This window comes from Oncorhynchus kisutch, linkage group LG3, assembly GCF_002021735.2.
Source record: "Oncorhynchus kisutch isolate 150728-3 linkage group LG3, Okis_V2, whole genome shotgun sequence".
NCBI lineage: Eukaryota > Metazoa > Chordata > Actinopteri > Salmoniformes > Salmonidae > Oncorhynchus > Oncorhynchus kisutch.
Window position 1 is genome coordinate 72,989,475 of NC_034176.2, and position 15,493 is coordinate 73,004,967.

Below are 15,493 nucleotides of genomic sequence, written 5' to 3' on the forward strand. Positions count from 1 at the left end.
CCTCCCTAACCCGGACGACGCTAGGCCAAACTGAGTCAGATTCACACAAACATACTTTAGGGAGAACCTCAGAGAACCTGATGACAAGTGACAGCATGCTGTGGTTGGTGGGGAGGTACAGTAGATCAGAGGAGAGGGAGATTAATAAGACCCTTTGTAGGAAAGCAAATGAGAACCACTGGCAGGGCAGCACTTCCCAGGCCCAGGGCTCTGAGGGGTCAACTCAACATCAACTCCAACATGCCGGACATTTACATACCACTCGGTGAGTAATAACCAGCCTTATTGGTCTATACTCTTTATTTAGAAGCTTATTTTTACACTGACTGAAAGAAGTGGTACTGGAATCCATCATTGGAAAACGTCCTTCTGATATCTGTTGGACTGGTGCATGAGAACCAACAATCCTTGATGTGAGCAAAACAAGGTCATAAAATATAACTTCTGCAGACTCCGTTCTTGAGAACATTTTTGAGAGATGCTGGTATCAAATCAAACCATATGTAGAGTTTCCTTCCAAAGCAATGTATTCCCAGCTGAATTTTCCCCCACACTCTTATATCATGCCCAGCCTAATGTTCCTCCTTCGACACTGTAATGGAGGCAGGCCAAGGAGAGCTCTGCTGTTGACAAGCAAAACACAGCCAGTGTGTTTGTAGTATTAAAGAGCTGCATAGGATCCGTCATGTTAATGAATACTGTATATTGCCATGTAGGTGTTGCTGTCAATGAGGAATCTTCACCTTAATCCACTCAAATCTTTGATACTAGCAAAGGAAAAAGCTCTCAGGTAAGAGTGAAACAAAAAATGTTTTATTGAATAAATATTGGATGCCTCGAGAATGATAGTCACATGCATATAGAACCCAGGTTGTCTGTGGGAATCTAGACTGCATAAGCCCACTGAACATGAGCTCTGACTGCTAACATGAGTCTCAAGGTCTTAGGCAAGGTTACTCTTCATGCATAATTCGTGAACTTATTCAGACATTAGGGAAATGTTTTAACAGAATGCATTTTGTGGCATGCACAACCAATGAAAGTGAAATTCATACAGTGTGTGGGTTGTTATCAAAACAATAGACTATCATAACAGATTATGCATGTTTTATTTATCCAATTTATCCTCAAATCAGAGTGTATTACCTGTCTCCACTGTAATAGCTTGTTTATAAGCCTAGATACTTCTCCATATAGAGTATGTGATGACAGAAACTGGCAGTAACCTTGTGTTGTATTATTTACTTGTCATGCAGGATGTATTTCACAGGACTAAATACTGGTTATACTGTAAACAAACAAGCTCTGTTGGCTCTGATAGTAGCCTCTGCTATCAGTTCACTCATGTATATCAAAATATGTATCTGTACTGTGGTGTACAGGTATCATACAGCAAATAGAGACATTTGATACCAGTTAAGATAGCAATGTGTTTGTGTATGGGTGAATGGACCAGAAGTATCCCATAGAAAACTGTTTTACTTCTCAAGCAAAGGACAGATTGAGAGTCTGAGGTGCTGCTGATGAGTTAGCTTTTAAGTGTGTTCTATTGTTTCTGCTCGTAAAGCCATCCCACTGAGACACCACCTCCTCATAATGTATGATCTGGACACATGGATTCCTCTTAGTTCCACTTCATAGGACAGAGTATTACCTTTCCCTGGTCCTGGAATGAGCTTAGCACATTGTTTATTGTTAGTTACAGTGCTGACTGTGCTGTACGTCTGATGGCAGGGGATTCACATTTTTGTCCGATGACAGGGTAGAACAGCTCTCCTTTCGAACGCGTTTCCTTGTATAGTTTGAATGGGTCAACCGGAACAGTAGTTCATTAAGTTGCTATAATTGGGTGCGGTCACCCGTGACCATGGTTTGGAAACATAGAGGTTAAAGGCAAATTCACAGCCAGCATCAACATGGTCCCACCATTGAAAAAAGCCATTATGATAGCCGGCACCTTTGGGCACAAAGGCCATGATGAGACACATATGTCACACAGTGTATATATTATACAATGAAAGCCAGTAAGAAAACGATGGAGCTTAGGATGCACGCTCAACCAAGCACGACCTTAATTCATCCACTCAAATTAGGCAACTCTGCAAGCCAGGGAGAACAAGGCCATGGACCTTCACAGTATATTTTATTTACTTGATAGAGCAAGAAACAGGCCATTTTAGGTAGTGAGACTTTCAGTACACACACACACACACACACTTCCACAGTGAGCCCCCCAGGTAGAATCCAATGGTTTTGGTTACAGTACTAACATTTTTTAAAATACTTTCCCTGGTCTTTTCACCCTGACCCTTTTCATTGTATTTGGTCTTTCAGCAAAGGACTGAGTTGGGGCAGTTTGACCTTTGTGTTGGCTTAAAGGGTGACAAATTATTATCCTGTGTACCAATGAATTGATTGCGGTTGTCAAGCAGTAATGACAGCAATAGCCCTTACCTAGTCTGGTCTCTACACTCTGGGCGCATGTTACAGCATGCTTCCTCTGTAGGAATGGGGAATTGTCATGGTCCATATTTCAGCAGTGAGAGGATGGTAGTGACCACCCAGGAGAGAAACACTCTCAGAGACTATACCGGAGGAGGAGAACATATCTTATAGATGATGATGAAAATCTGACAAACCTTAGGAACTAGGACAGATTTATGAGTTAATAAAGCGTTTAGAAAAATATATACACTTAGTGTACAAAACATTTAGGGCACCTGCTATTTCCATTACATAAACTGACAGTGTGGTCAGTGTAGTCAGTGTAGTTGAAAGGAGACATTTTTTATTTTATTTTTTATTTTACCTTTATTTTACTAGGCAAGTCAGTTAAGAACAAATTCTTATTTTCAATGACGGCCTAGGAACAGTGGGTTAACTGCCTGTTCAGGGGCAGAACGACATGGATGATATATGTGTGCCATTCAAATGGTGAATGGGCAAGACAAAATATTTAAATATTTAAATGGGAAATGGTAGTAGGTGCCAGGCGCACCGTTTTGTGTCAAGAACTGCAACATGGGCCAGCATCTCTGTGGAACGCTTTCAACAGCTTGTAGAGTCCATGCCCCAACAAACTGAGGCTGGGGGGTTGTACACTCAGTTTATGTCTCTCTCTCTCTCTCTCTCTCTCTCTCTCTCTCTCTCTCTGATTGAGGCAGCAGGGGGCGCAACACGTTGTTTTCTTCTCTCTGAGTAGAATTGTGTTTCAGGACGCCAGAGATAGAGAGAGCGTGAGAAAGAGAGAGAGGGAGAAAGTGAACGGAATAAAGTCATGTTGACCAGTGACCAGCACGTCTACAGAACGTTTGGATATTTGGAGCGGGTTTAAAATTGATTCGGTGGTAGTAACTTATTTACACCTGGATGGAACTCTGGCGATGCGCTTGGAGTTTAGGATAACTGGCGCCACAATTTACCATTGAGAAGCAGCAATACTGCACTGGAGAAAGCAACAAGGTAGCAAACACAAGCACAATCATCCAAGGTAGGAATAGACAATTTACGTTTTATGAAAGTGTAATAATATAGGCCTGATAATAATCATAATAGCCTAATCATAATCATATAATACATTAGGAAACATTATAATGCAATTGATGAAATGATTGACAAGTTAGTAATTTACACATAATTATGCGTACAATGTTTTTGTTTATCGACTAATTTCTTTCAAATAAAATTCAAATGGTAGCCTACATGCTATGTTTCTCATAAATTGCCAAGGATTTCAGATTTTGAAAGTGTAATTTAATTTGGCTCGCTACTGCGCGCTCACACTTTAAATCAAAATCCCTCAGCCCGGACGAGAGCCTCCTTTCCCGTCCCTGTCGGGTTTGACAGAATGTCGATCTTTTTGCGCAGGGTGCAGCCAGCTTCCTGTTTGTTGATAGCACAGATATATACATGCCTGCAATTGTGACGTTGTTTACCATAACTAAATCACATTTGTAATAGCCCAGCCTCATAATACGTTTTAAAGAAGTTTGAATTAATAGTCCTACATGTTTTGGGATAAATTACAATTATAGGCTATTGTGCAAATAAAGTAAATAGATATTGTGAATATTATTTATTTAATGACAATGGAACTTTCCAAACCTCACGTGGAGTGGAATTGCACCAGTGTGAGACAAACAAAACAGATAGGTCTATGTTTAAGTTGAAGTGATCTTTATACCCCCACATTCATCATACCAAGTGTGGTTTATTTTGAGAGATACATCACAGATTCGTTTTTACTATAAGCACAATGATAAACGTGTCACTGCAGTCCAGCCATCTGAAAATTGAGTTATGTTTCTGTGGGTGGGCACTCATCAGGACCAGGGTTAGGGTCAAGGGTCAACACACATGGTCAAGTGGGCAGAACCTTCAGACAATCTGAGACACTATAGAGCAGACCAGACACTGCATGTAGTCTTGAGGTGAAAGCTTGACATTAAATATGATATTACTGCTTTATTGCTGTGTTATTAATGTCATTATGTCTGCAAATACAACATATCCTTTTTTTTAGGTACTGTAACCCTGTAAATCTAGGAGATATGAGGGAACTTTGTATCTGGATTCTGAGGTGAGATATCACTTGTCACTTATTACAGTCTGATCATGTTGGTGTACTGTACACTGAACATACTCATCATAAACATGTTGTATCACACTGCAGCTGCTGATCATGCACTATGCATGACTCAATTTAATAGTTTTGTTTTAATTGTCTCCATTTCAGATAACAATCTTTTTTCTCTGTAAAAACTGCTGTTAAATGTGTTATAGCTCAGTATGCTATCTGTCACACACACAGAGTTTCCATGCTTCTGCTGCTGCTCAGGACAAATCCCCTGGATTGCCAGCTCACTACAGACCACAGGAAGGTCAGTAGAGTGGCTGGGGGTCAGCAGAGGGGAGAAGGGGAGCAGGGAGGGGGTTGTGCTGAGTGGAGGGCACGGAATCTGTGTTTTAACATGTGTGGTCTGTTTGACATCCCCAAGCCCAGGTTGATAGACCTCCCTCGTGTGTTTGCAGCCTGAGAATCAATTTATCACTCGCCTTTATCATCATCTCACGCCGGTTGGCACAGACTCACGGAATCTGAACTGCCAAAGAAGGCATGATCTTGTCTTCCGATCGTAACCCTAGCCAATTAGCACCCTCCAGTTCCTTTCAACTGTACAGAGGAAGATTATAATGTCTGCTGCCGTGATATTGTTCAACCACAAAGCCATTGAATACAACACTAGCCTATCCCGGCCCATGTAAACATGCAAACAGTCATTGAGGAAGGAAGAGCGAGAGACAGATAGGGAAAGAGAGAGAGAGCAAATTAATGATGGACCAATATTTATAACGGTCCTTTTGGAGAGTGTTGATGGACAGGCTAACTATCCAATCACAGACAACTGTCTGACAGGGCATTCCTCTCTGGGAGAGAGCTTGTCTCTGTTGGCCCTCTGCGTTTCCAGGAGTCCAGCTGTTTGACCCATGGCTGACCCTGGAGATGACAGTGGAGTAGAGTTACAAAGGCTGCAGCGAGGAGGGGGACATGGTCTGAGTGATCTCTGAATAGCCACATGTCGGTGACTGACAGAAGGATAGCTATCTGCCAACTCTCCCTACTATCCGTTTGGGTATTCTCTTACAGTCTTCCCAACGCCAAAGGGAGGCTGAGCCTTTACCATGTGCATGTGTAAGCTTACAGAGGACAGGATGAATGTAGACAAAGTGGCTCTTAAAGAGCTGGATTTCCCTCTTTGCGGCTCCTCGGGCAAAGCTGGCTGGCGCAGGGCAGGGTTGGCTGGCGCAGGGTCCTGAGACAGAGAGTGCAGTGATAGCCACTAAGACGCTAATACATCTCTGGCAGTGTTACACAGAGGGCTAGAGTCAACAGAGGGATATGCAGGTAGTCAGTAGGGGATGGGAGAGTAGCAGACAACCTCTAATCAGACAAATATGGGCTTTATCTGACATGAACAGAAGCTAATCTCATACAGAGCGGGGGAGAGAAAAAAACATTGTTGATGACATGACATTGTCTCATTGGCTTCAAGTCTTTCATGAGAATGATTTCTGGGAAGCCCTCTAATGTAATGATGTTATTATTTTGCTTCTCTAGTCTGCTCTCAAGTGGTGTCTGTTATCTGTGCTGTGGGTGGTGTAGGGCTTTAACTCAGGATGTTCCTGCAGGTTCCTCAAAGGGCAGAGCCCCAGCAGCAGGAGGCTAGAGGAGTGCAGGGTGGGGGCCCAGGCTCCTGGGGCTCCTGGGGGCCTTGGTCCTCCTGCTCCCGCTCCTGTGGGGGAGGGGTTCAGGAACAGAACCGACCCTGCCTACCCTCCTACAACCCCTCCATGGGTGCAGCTGCCTACCCCTCCAGGCCAGGTGGCCAGAACCCAGGCCATGTAGTGTCTGCCCTAAGACCCACTGTCCCGCTGCACCGCACCAATCCTGGGAGACCCCCACCCTCCAACAGCAACACCAGCTTGGCCCGCCGAGGCGAGCTGAGGGACCAGCAGAGAGACAGAGAGGCCCATGCTGGACACAGGTACAGTATCTATCACACCATACAGACAGGGGCCTGTCTCTGTCTTTCAGTCTGGCCTGTGTTTAATGCCCTGTCTAAAAGTGTCTCTGTGGAGCTCCAGCTCACCCCATGGTCCATTGGACTCCCTTCCAGTGTAAAGCTATTCTTTTATGGATGGAGTCAATGGCTCGGCTTGTGCTTGGCGGGTTTGTGGCCTCCTTCCTGTGAGCTCGAGTTAAAAAGCTTTTAAATAAATAGAGCTGACAGTTGAGTAATGGGGGTTGTTGACGTAGGAATCCAAGCCTCCAGACAAAAGCGCTCTCTGCTCGGCGCTTGCTTGCGGACATTAATATCCATCCGCTTCTCAGAAGTAATTTGCACTTGTGATGTGTGTCTTTGACATTTTATTTGACAGTCTTTGATAATCCAGGCAACACATTTTGAACGTAAACAAGTGCCGTAAGTGGAGGCTATTATACACAGACAATTGTCTTTACACGTGTGTGTGTGTGTGTGTGTGTGTGTGTGTTTTCAGGACGGGCAGTGACAGTCCCATCATTCCAGGGAAGTATGGCTATGGGAGGATGCCTTATGTTGTGTCTCTCCAGACAGACAAAGGCCAGACGTCTGGAATAGAGACCGGGGCTGGCCGCTCCCACAGACAGAGACGCTCCCCTTTCTCTGACCCCAGCCCATCAGCCACCAGGCACGGAGGCCACAGGCCAAACCCCTACCGTCCGCCCTACAACAACCCCCATCTCCACAGCTACAGCCCAGTCTATCACCAGCCCCCAGCCCCCCAACCCAGGTCTAACCCTAACCCAGCCTCCCCTCCCAGGGATAACCCTAACCCTGCCTCCCAGCTCAGGTCTAACCCTAACTCTAACCCTAACCCAACCCCCCAGCCTAGGGCTAACCCTAACCCAGCTCCCCAGCATAGGTCTAACCCTAACCCAGACTCCCAGCCCATGTCTAACCCTAACCCAGCTTCTCAGCCCAGGGCTAACCATAACCCAGCCTCCCAGCCCAGGGCTAACCCTAACACAGCCCCCCAGCATAGGTCTAACCCTAACCCAGCCTCCCAGCCCAGGGCTAACCCTAACTCTAACCCTAACCCAACCCCCCAGCATAGGTCTAACCCTAACCCAGCCTCCCAGCCCAGGGCTAACTCTAACCCAGTCCCCCAACCCAGGTCTAACCCTAACCCAGCCTCCCAGCCCAGGGCTAACCCTAACTCTAACCCTAACCCAGCCCCCCAGCCCAGGGCTAACTCTAACCCAGCCTCCCAGCCCAGGGCTAACCCTAACTCTAACCCTAACCCAGCCCCTCAGCCCAGGGCTAACCCTAACCCAGCCTCCCAGCCCAGGGCTAACCCTAACTCTAACCCTAACCCAGCCCCCCAGCCCAGGGCTAACTCTAACCCAGCCCCTCAGCCCAGGGCTAACTCTAACCCAGCCCCTCAGCCCAGGGCTAACTCTAACCCAGCCTCCAGGCCCAGGTCTAACCCTAATTCTTACCCACCCTGGTCCTCCTCACTCTACCAGCCCAGCCAGGGGCACCAACCTAGGCAGGAGCAGCAGCACTCATCCAGCCAGGCCTCAGCGGATCATCAACCCTTTGGACGGCCCTACAACCCCCTGCCCACCTCCTGTGTGGGAGAGCACAACCAGTACAAGATTTGCAACACCGATGTAAGAACGGTTCAGCCATCACTTATGATCATTTATGAATGAATCCCTCACTGTAACCCACAGCTAAACAGCTAAATCAATCATGAAGGGTAAAACATGGAGGTTATTAAGGAAGATGAGGTCTGATAAGACAGTTATAGTGGAAATGTTGCGATGGTTGACTTTGATAGGCACCAATTGTAAAGACTGAAAATGGCGCTGTTTTACGGTCTCCTAACCAATTGTGCTATTATGTGTTTTTTTTGCGATATTTGTAAATTATTTTGTACATAATGTTTCTGCAACCGTATCTAACGGAAGAAAAGAGCTTCTGGATATCAGGACAGCGATCACTCACCTCGGATTAGACAAAGATTTCTTCAACAACAGCAGCAAGCAGGACTCACATGATATTCTCCAAACACCCCACAGGGCAGACATCCCAATTATTCGCAAAAGGAAGCGATGCAGAGGACGAAGAGCCGGATGCCTCACCCGGAACCGCAGAAGACAACTAGCAAAGCTGCCGTTACCGTCAATATTACTCGCCAACGTGGAATCATTGGACAATAAACTAGACGAGGTAAGATCACTAATATCCTACCAACGGGACATCAAAAACTGTTATATCCTATGCTTCACGGAATCGTGGCTGAATGACGACATGGATATTCAGCAAGCGGGATACACGCTGCACCAGCAGGATAGAACAGCACACTTCGATAAGACGGGTAAAGACGGGGGGGAGGTGGTCTGTGCATATTTGTAAACAACAGCTGGTACACGAAATCTAAGGAAGTCTCTAGATTTTGCTCGCTTGAAGTGGAGTATATTGTGATAAACTGCAGGCCACACTACTTGCCTAGAGAGTTCTCAGCTATACTTTTCGTGGCTGTTTATTTACCACCACAGACAGATGCTGGCACTAAGACCGCACTCAGTCAGCTGTATAAGGAAATAAGCAAACAGGAAACCACTTACCCAGAGGCAGCACTCCTAGTGGCCGGAGACTTTAATGAATTGAAACTTAAATCAGTTCTACCAAATCTCTATCAACATGTTAAATGTGCAACCAGAGGGAAAGAAATTCTAGATCACCTGTACTCCACACACAGAGACGCGTACAATGCTCTCCCTCGACCTCCATTTGGTAAATCCGACCACAACTCTATCCTCCTGATTCCTGCTTACATGCAAAAATTAAAGCAGGAAGGACCAGTGACTCGGGCTATAAAAAAATTGTCAGATGAAGCAGATGCTAAACTACTGGACTGCTTTGCTATCACAGACTGGAACATGTTCCGGGATTCTTCCGATGACATTGAGGAATACACCACATCAGTCACTGGCTTTATCAATAAGTGCATTGAGGACGTCATCCCCACAGTGACTGTATGTACATACCCCAACCAGAAGCCATGGATTACAGGCAACATTCGCACTGAGCTAAAGAGTAGAGCTGCCGCTTTTAAGGTGCGGGACTCTAACCCGGAAGCTTACAAGAAATCCCGCTATTCCCTGCGATGAACCATTGAATCATACTACACCGGCTCCGACGCTTGTCAGATGTGGCAGGGCTTGCAAATTATTACAGACTACAAAGGGAAGCACAGCCGCGAGCTGCCCAGTGACACGAGCCTACCAGATGAGCTAAATCACTTCTATTCTCGCTTCGAGGCAAGCAACACTGAGGCATGCATGAGAGCATCAGCTGTTCCGGACGACTGTGTGATCATGCTCTCCGTAGCCAACGTGAGTAAGACCTTTAAACAGGCCAACATACACAAGGCTGCGGGGCCAGACGGATTACCAGGACGTGTGCTCCGGGCATGTGCTGACCAACTGGCAGGTGTCTTCACCGACATTTTTAACATGTCCCTGATTGAGTCTGTAATACCAACATGCTTCAAGCAGACAACCATAGTCCCTGTGCCCAAGAACACAAAGGCAACCTGCCTAAATGACTACAGACCCGTAGCACTCACGTCCTTAGCCATGAAGTGCTTTGAAAGGCTGGTAATGGCTCACATCAACACCATTATCCCAGAAACCCTAGACCCACTCCAATTTGCATACCGCCCAAACAGATCCACAGATGATGCAATCTCTATTGCACTCCACACTGCCCTTTCCCACCTGGACAAAAGGGGCACCTATGTGAGAATGCTATTCATTGACTACAGCTCAGCGTTCAACACCATAGTACCCTCAAAGCTCATCACCAAGCTAAGGATCCTGGGACTAAACACCTCCCTCTGCAACTGGATCCTGGACTTCCTGACATGCTGCCCCCAGGTGGTGAGGGTAGATAGCAACACATCTGCCATGCTGATCCTCTACACTGGAGCTCCCCAGAGGTGCGTGCTCAGTCCCCTCCTGTACTCCCTGTTCACCCACGACTGCATGGCCAGGCACGACTCCAACACCATCATTAAGTTTGCTGACGACACAACAGTGGTAGGCCTGATCAGCAACGACGACGAGACAGCCTATAGGGAGGAGGTCAGAGACCTGGCCGGGTGGTGCCAGAATAACAACCTATCCCTCAACGTAACCAAGACTAAGGAGATGATTGTGGAGTACAGGAAAAGGAGCACCAAGCACGTCCCCATTCTCATCGACGGGGCTGTAGTGGAGCATGTTGAGAGCTTCAAATTCCTTGGTGTCCACATCAACAACAAACTAGATTGGTCCAAACACACCAAGACAGTCGTGAATCAAATCAAATCAAATGTATTAATATAGCCCTTCTTACATCAGCTGATATCTCAAAGTGCTGTACAGAAACCCAGCCTAAAACCCCAAACAGCAAGCATTTTTAAAATTATTTTAAAAAATGTAAAAGACAATACGGTTTGTGCTCCGGTCTATTTCTCTCTAGTCTCTATTATTATAAAGGACATTGAAACACCAGTGCATTGCCAAATGCAAAGTGAAGAGGGCACGACAAAGCCTATTTCCCCTCAAGAAACTACAAAGATTTGGCATGGGTCCTGAGATCCTCAAAGGTTCTACAGCTGCAACATCGAGAACATCCTGACCGGTTGCATCACTGCCTGGTACGGCAACTATTCGGCCTCCGACCGCAAGACACTTCAGAGGGTAGTGCATACGGCCCAGTACATCACTGGGGCAAAGCTGCCTGCCATCCAGGACCTCTACACCAGGCGGTGTCAGAGGAAGGCCCTAAAAATTGTCAAAGACCCCAGCCACCCCAGTCATAGACTGTTCTCTCTACTACCGCATGGCAAGCGGTACCGGAGAGCCAAGTCTAGGACAAAAAGGCTTCTCAACAGTTTTTACCCCCAAGCCATAAGACTCCTGAACAGGTAACCAAATGGTTACCCAGACTATTTGCATTGTGTGCCCCCCAACCCCTCTTTTACGCTGCTGCTACTCTCTGTTAATCTTATATGCATAGTCACTTTAACTATACATTAATGTACATACTACCTAAATTGGCCCGACCAACCAGTGCTCCCGCACATTGGTTAACCGGGCTATCTGCATTGTGTCCCATCACCCGCCAACCCCTCTTTTTACGCTTCTGCTACTCTCTGTTCATCATATATGCATAGTCACTTTAACGATACCTACATGTACATACTACCTCAATAACCCTGACTATCCGGTATCTGTATATAGCCTTGCTACTCTTTTTTCAAATGTCTTTTTACTGTTGTTTTATTTCTTTACTTACCTACACACACACACACATACCTTTTTTTCCCGCACCATTGGTTAGAGCCTGTACGTAAGCATTTCACTGTAATGCTTACTTACAGGTTGTTGTATTCGGTGCACGTGACAAATAAACTTTGATTTGATTTGAATTTACCTTGGGGGAGAATGTGGCCATGTCTGGACTTAGTAGGCCGGGGGACACATTTTCACTCTCTTTCTATCTGTCTATATGTCTGTCCAGGCCTGTCCTCCAGCCAGTAGACACATCAGAGCGGTGCAGTGTTCTTCCTACAACAGCTATCCCTTCATGGGTCGACTGTACGAGTGGGAGCCTTTCAATGAAGGTATGGGTGGGTCTCGTCATGTTTTTAATATTGCCTTGGTGTTGGACAATATTACCCAAGGTGTGAGGTGATGTAAGCGCCAAAGTATGTCACCTGTCTCAGCCATTTTGATGAATGTCCTGAGCTGCCAGATAGCTGTTTGGAGATCTAGGTGTCTTAAGTATCCAAGCAACAGTCAAAACACCTCAATGATAGACAATTACTTTTAGGATACTGATGAACATGTTATGTTTTTCTTCTCTCTGTTGGAGTGAATGGCATTTACTGCAGACGTATGACTTGATTAAAGCTCAAATAACTTCAGTTTAATTGATGAGGACAAGTCAAGTTCGCTATCTCAAACACATGAACATGCAATTACAACACTTTTAGCATAGCTGTCCTTGTAAACCTCATGAGCTAATGGACAAAACATCTGAGTGAAGTCCAAGTGCAGGTGGATTACAAACCTGACGTTACATACACCCTACTGCCTGCCAACTCCCAGTGGTTTCCAGGCCTGGAGAGCATCTGCCTCCCTCCCACATGAGAGACACCACCCAGAGGTCTGTGGTTCTAATTACCACTAATGGATCACCAGAGAAGAGAAAATAACCTGTTAACTTCCCTTGATCCCTTGGATTTATTAGGAATTTAGCTTTCCTAGTGGTTAGAGTGTTGGACTAGTAACCGAAAGGTTGCAAGTTCAAATCCCTGAGCTAACAAGGTACAAATCTGTCATTCTGCCCCTGAACAGGCAGTTAACCCACTGTTCCTAGGCTGTCATTGAAAATAAGAATGTGTTCTTGCCTTGTTAAATAAAGGTGAAATAAAAATCCATTAAAAAAAAGACCACTCCTCACATCAGTTGCTAGATGGCAGCATGGCTCAATGGAAGAAAACAACAACTCTGTACTGCACGACATCACAATTCTAATGCAGCAGTCTACCCAGCTTGTCCACCTACATTGAACAATGTACATTTACAGCCCTGCCAGTCACCCTACTAGAGAGAGATAATGTTTTGTACTCATAAATCATATCAAATCATTTGTTTCTGTGTCTCCTCTGTCACAGTTTCAGGGGACCAGCGTTGTGAGCTCAACTGTCGTGCGATCGGTTTCCGCTTCTACGTGCGTCAGTCGGATAGGGTCATCGATGGGACGCCTTGCGGCCAGAACGAGACTTCCATCTGTGTGGCAGGGAGGTGTCAGGTAGGACACTTAACTCATTTACCAGTGGCCTGGCCAGGCCTGTGTACTCCTGCCAAACCACTCGGAATAGAACAGAACAGTGACAGGATGGATGGAAACAGAGAAGAAAAGCTAAGTTTAATTCATTGAGATGAAATGTTGACATTCCACACAAACTTTCAAACATGAAAAAACACAGCCCCAATAGAGTTCTCAAGATCAACTGCATACATTTTTAAAAATTAACAACATTTAATCAATTACACATAACCAGCAGAGGGCAGCAGAGTATAACACTGTTATCTTTCCATAAGGAGTGAAACAGAGGTCAGGTTGGGGTGACTGGGTTGACTGGGTTCTGAGTCCAGGATCTGGGATCTGGGATCCCAATGAAGGATCATGATGGACATATTTGTTCCTTTAACTTGATTTTTTTTATATGCATCTCTAAAATACACCTGTGGGTAGAAATTGGAGAGACATAAGTCCCTGTGTAAACCTGTTATATTGACTGGCTTTGTGTCCAGTGTGCAGCTGGATACATTTGACTTCTTATTTCATCAGGATTTAACTCTTAGAAATGTTTTTCCAATATGATTTTAAGCCATAATTCTGAGTGAACCCTTTCCAAGTTACACTCTAGGAACTCATGCTTTCCTCTGAGTCTCCCTTCAACCCAATTTGCTGCGCTCTCAACCACATTTTTTTCCCCCGTGCACTGTAATCCAGTGGAGATCTTTACTATATTAAGATTTAATCAAGATAAAGAGTCCCTCTGATCTCATATTAGTTTAGACTATTTTCTACTTTTAATACCAGTGAAATTGTGATTTATCACAGGGGCCAGTGTTCTCACCAGACCTTCAGCCCTCCAGCCGATAGATCTCTGGGCAGTGTGGTGACTAGCTGACCCCATGGAGGGAGTGGTCCGCTTTTATGTGGCCGGGGTGGGATCTCACTCAGTATTCATGCAGCTGGTCTGTGGTCTGTGGGTGTGGTATGGACTGCAGTGTGCACTGTACTGTACTCTACTGCGCTGTACTGGACTGGACTGTACTGAAGTTTATACTGTTGTGGTAAGGACAGTAGTCTGGACTAGACTTTCTGGACTGGACTGCTCTACTGTACTCTACTGTATTGGACTGTACTCTACTATACTCTACTGTACTCTACTGTAGCTTATGCTGCTGTGGTCTGTGGGTGTGGTATGAACTGCAGTGTGTACTGTACTCTATGTGTCTGGGTCCTTTTTGGCTCTCTCTCTCTGATACCCTGCAGTGAGTTGCCCAGTAAGTTTACTTCTGTATAACACGGTCCATCTCTGTCCAAGGTGGACCCTGGATTTGAACCGACGCTAACGTCAACACCACTTCCCCAGAAAGCCTAGGCATTTCCGACAGTAACTTTCGCCATCTGCTACACATTGTGAGCTAAACCAACCAGGGACCATTCTGTACTCTCTCTCACTACTAGGGAACGTATTGAGGCCTGATTTCTGTGTATACTCACCTAGGGAATATATTCAGCAGGTCAGAGCACATCCCATAGTAGCAGTGAGATGCTGTCATAAATTATATTGAGGAGACCAAAGTAGACTGATGACATAGACACTGAAACATCTGCTTTTCCTGCCTTGGCCCTTTTTGCTTGCGTACAATAAAATCACATCTCCTACTGTAGCTGTAACCAAAGGCTCTGTTTATTCTGCCCTCTGTGTGGAGCTGGAGTCAGTTTGCAGCAGGCATCTCTTTACTTTGTATGGTTAAACTTTGACTCTGTTATTTCGCAAGGTGTCTGCAGAGGCTTATGGCTGCATTCTCTTTGAGCTCAATCAGATTTATCCTATAGATATGTTGCATAGAGTAGAGCCCAGATCTGTTTCTGCCTGGTCTGTTTCCTGTGGTCCTGCTCAACAGAAAGCAGACCTGTCCTGCACTGTGTGCTGAACTCTGTGTTGCTGTTTTTAATAAGCACAGGGTGTGTGTGAGTGTGAATGTGTGTGTGCGCGGATGGGTGGGGGCGATTTCCTAGTGTGATGAGAGGTGGTGCTGGGGCATATAATGCAGGAGTATGTGTGTTTATTTATGTGTACCACACAC

At 45.6% G+C, this 15,493-nt stretch overlaps 1 protein-coding gene across 1 annotated transcript in view; it reads left to right on the top strand.

Annotated features, from left to right (window-relative positions):
- The first annotated feature begins 7,425 nt into the window (after nt 1–7,425).
- thsd4 (thrombospondin type 1 domain containing 4) overlaps nt 7,426–15,493 on the top strand; it is a 47,744-nt gene continuing 39,676 nt past the window's right edge. The window contains exons 1-3 of the mRNA XM_031814264.1: nt 7,426–8,215; nt 12,120–12,222; nt 13,279–13,415. Coding sequence (XP_031670124.1) covers nt 7,493–8,215; nt 12,120–12,222; nt 13,279–13,415 — 963 coding nt within the window. The 5' untranslated portion in view covers nt 7,426–7,492. The remainder of the gene's footprint in view (nt 8,216–12,119; nt 12,223–13,278; nt 13,416–15,493) is intronic.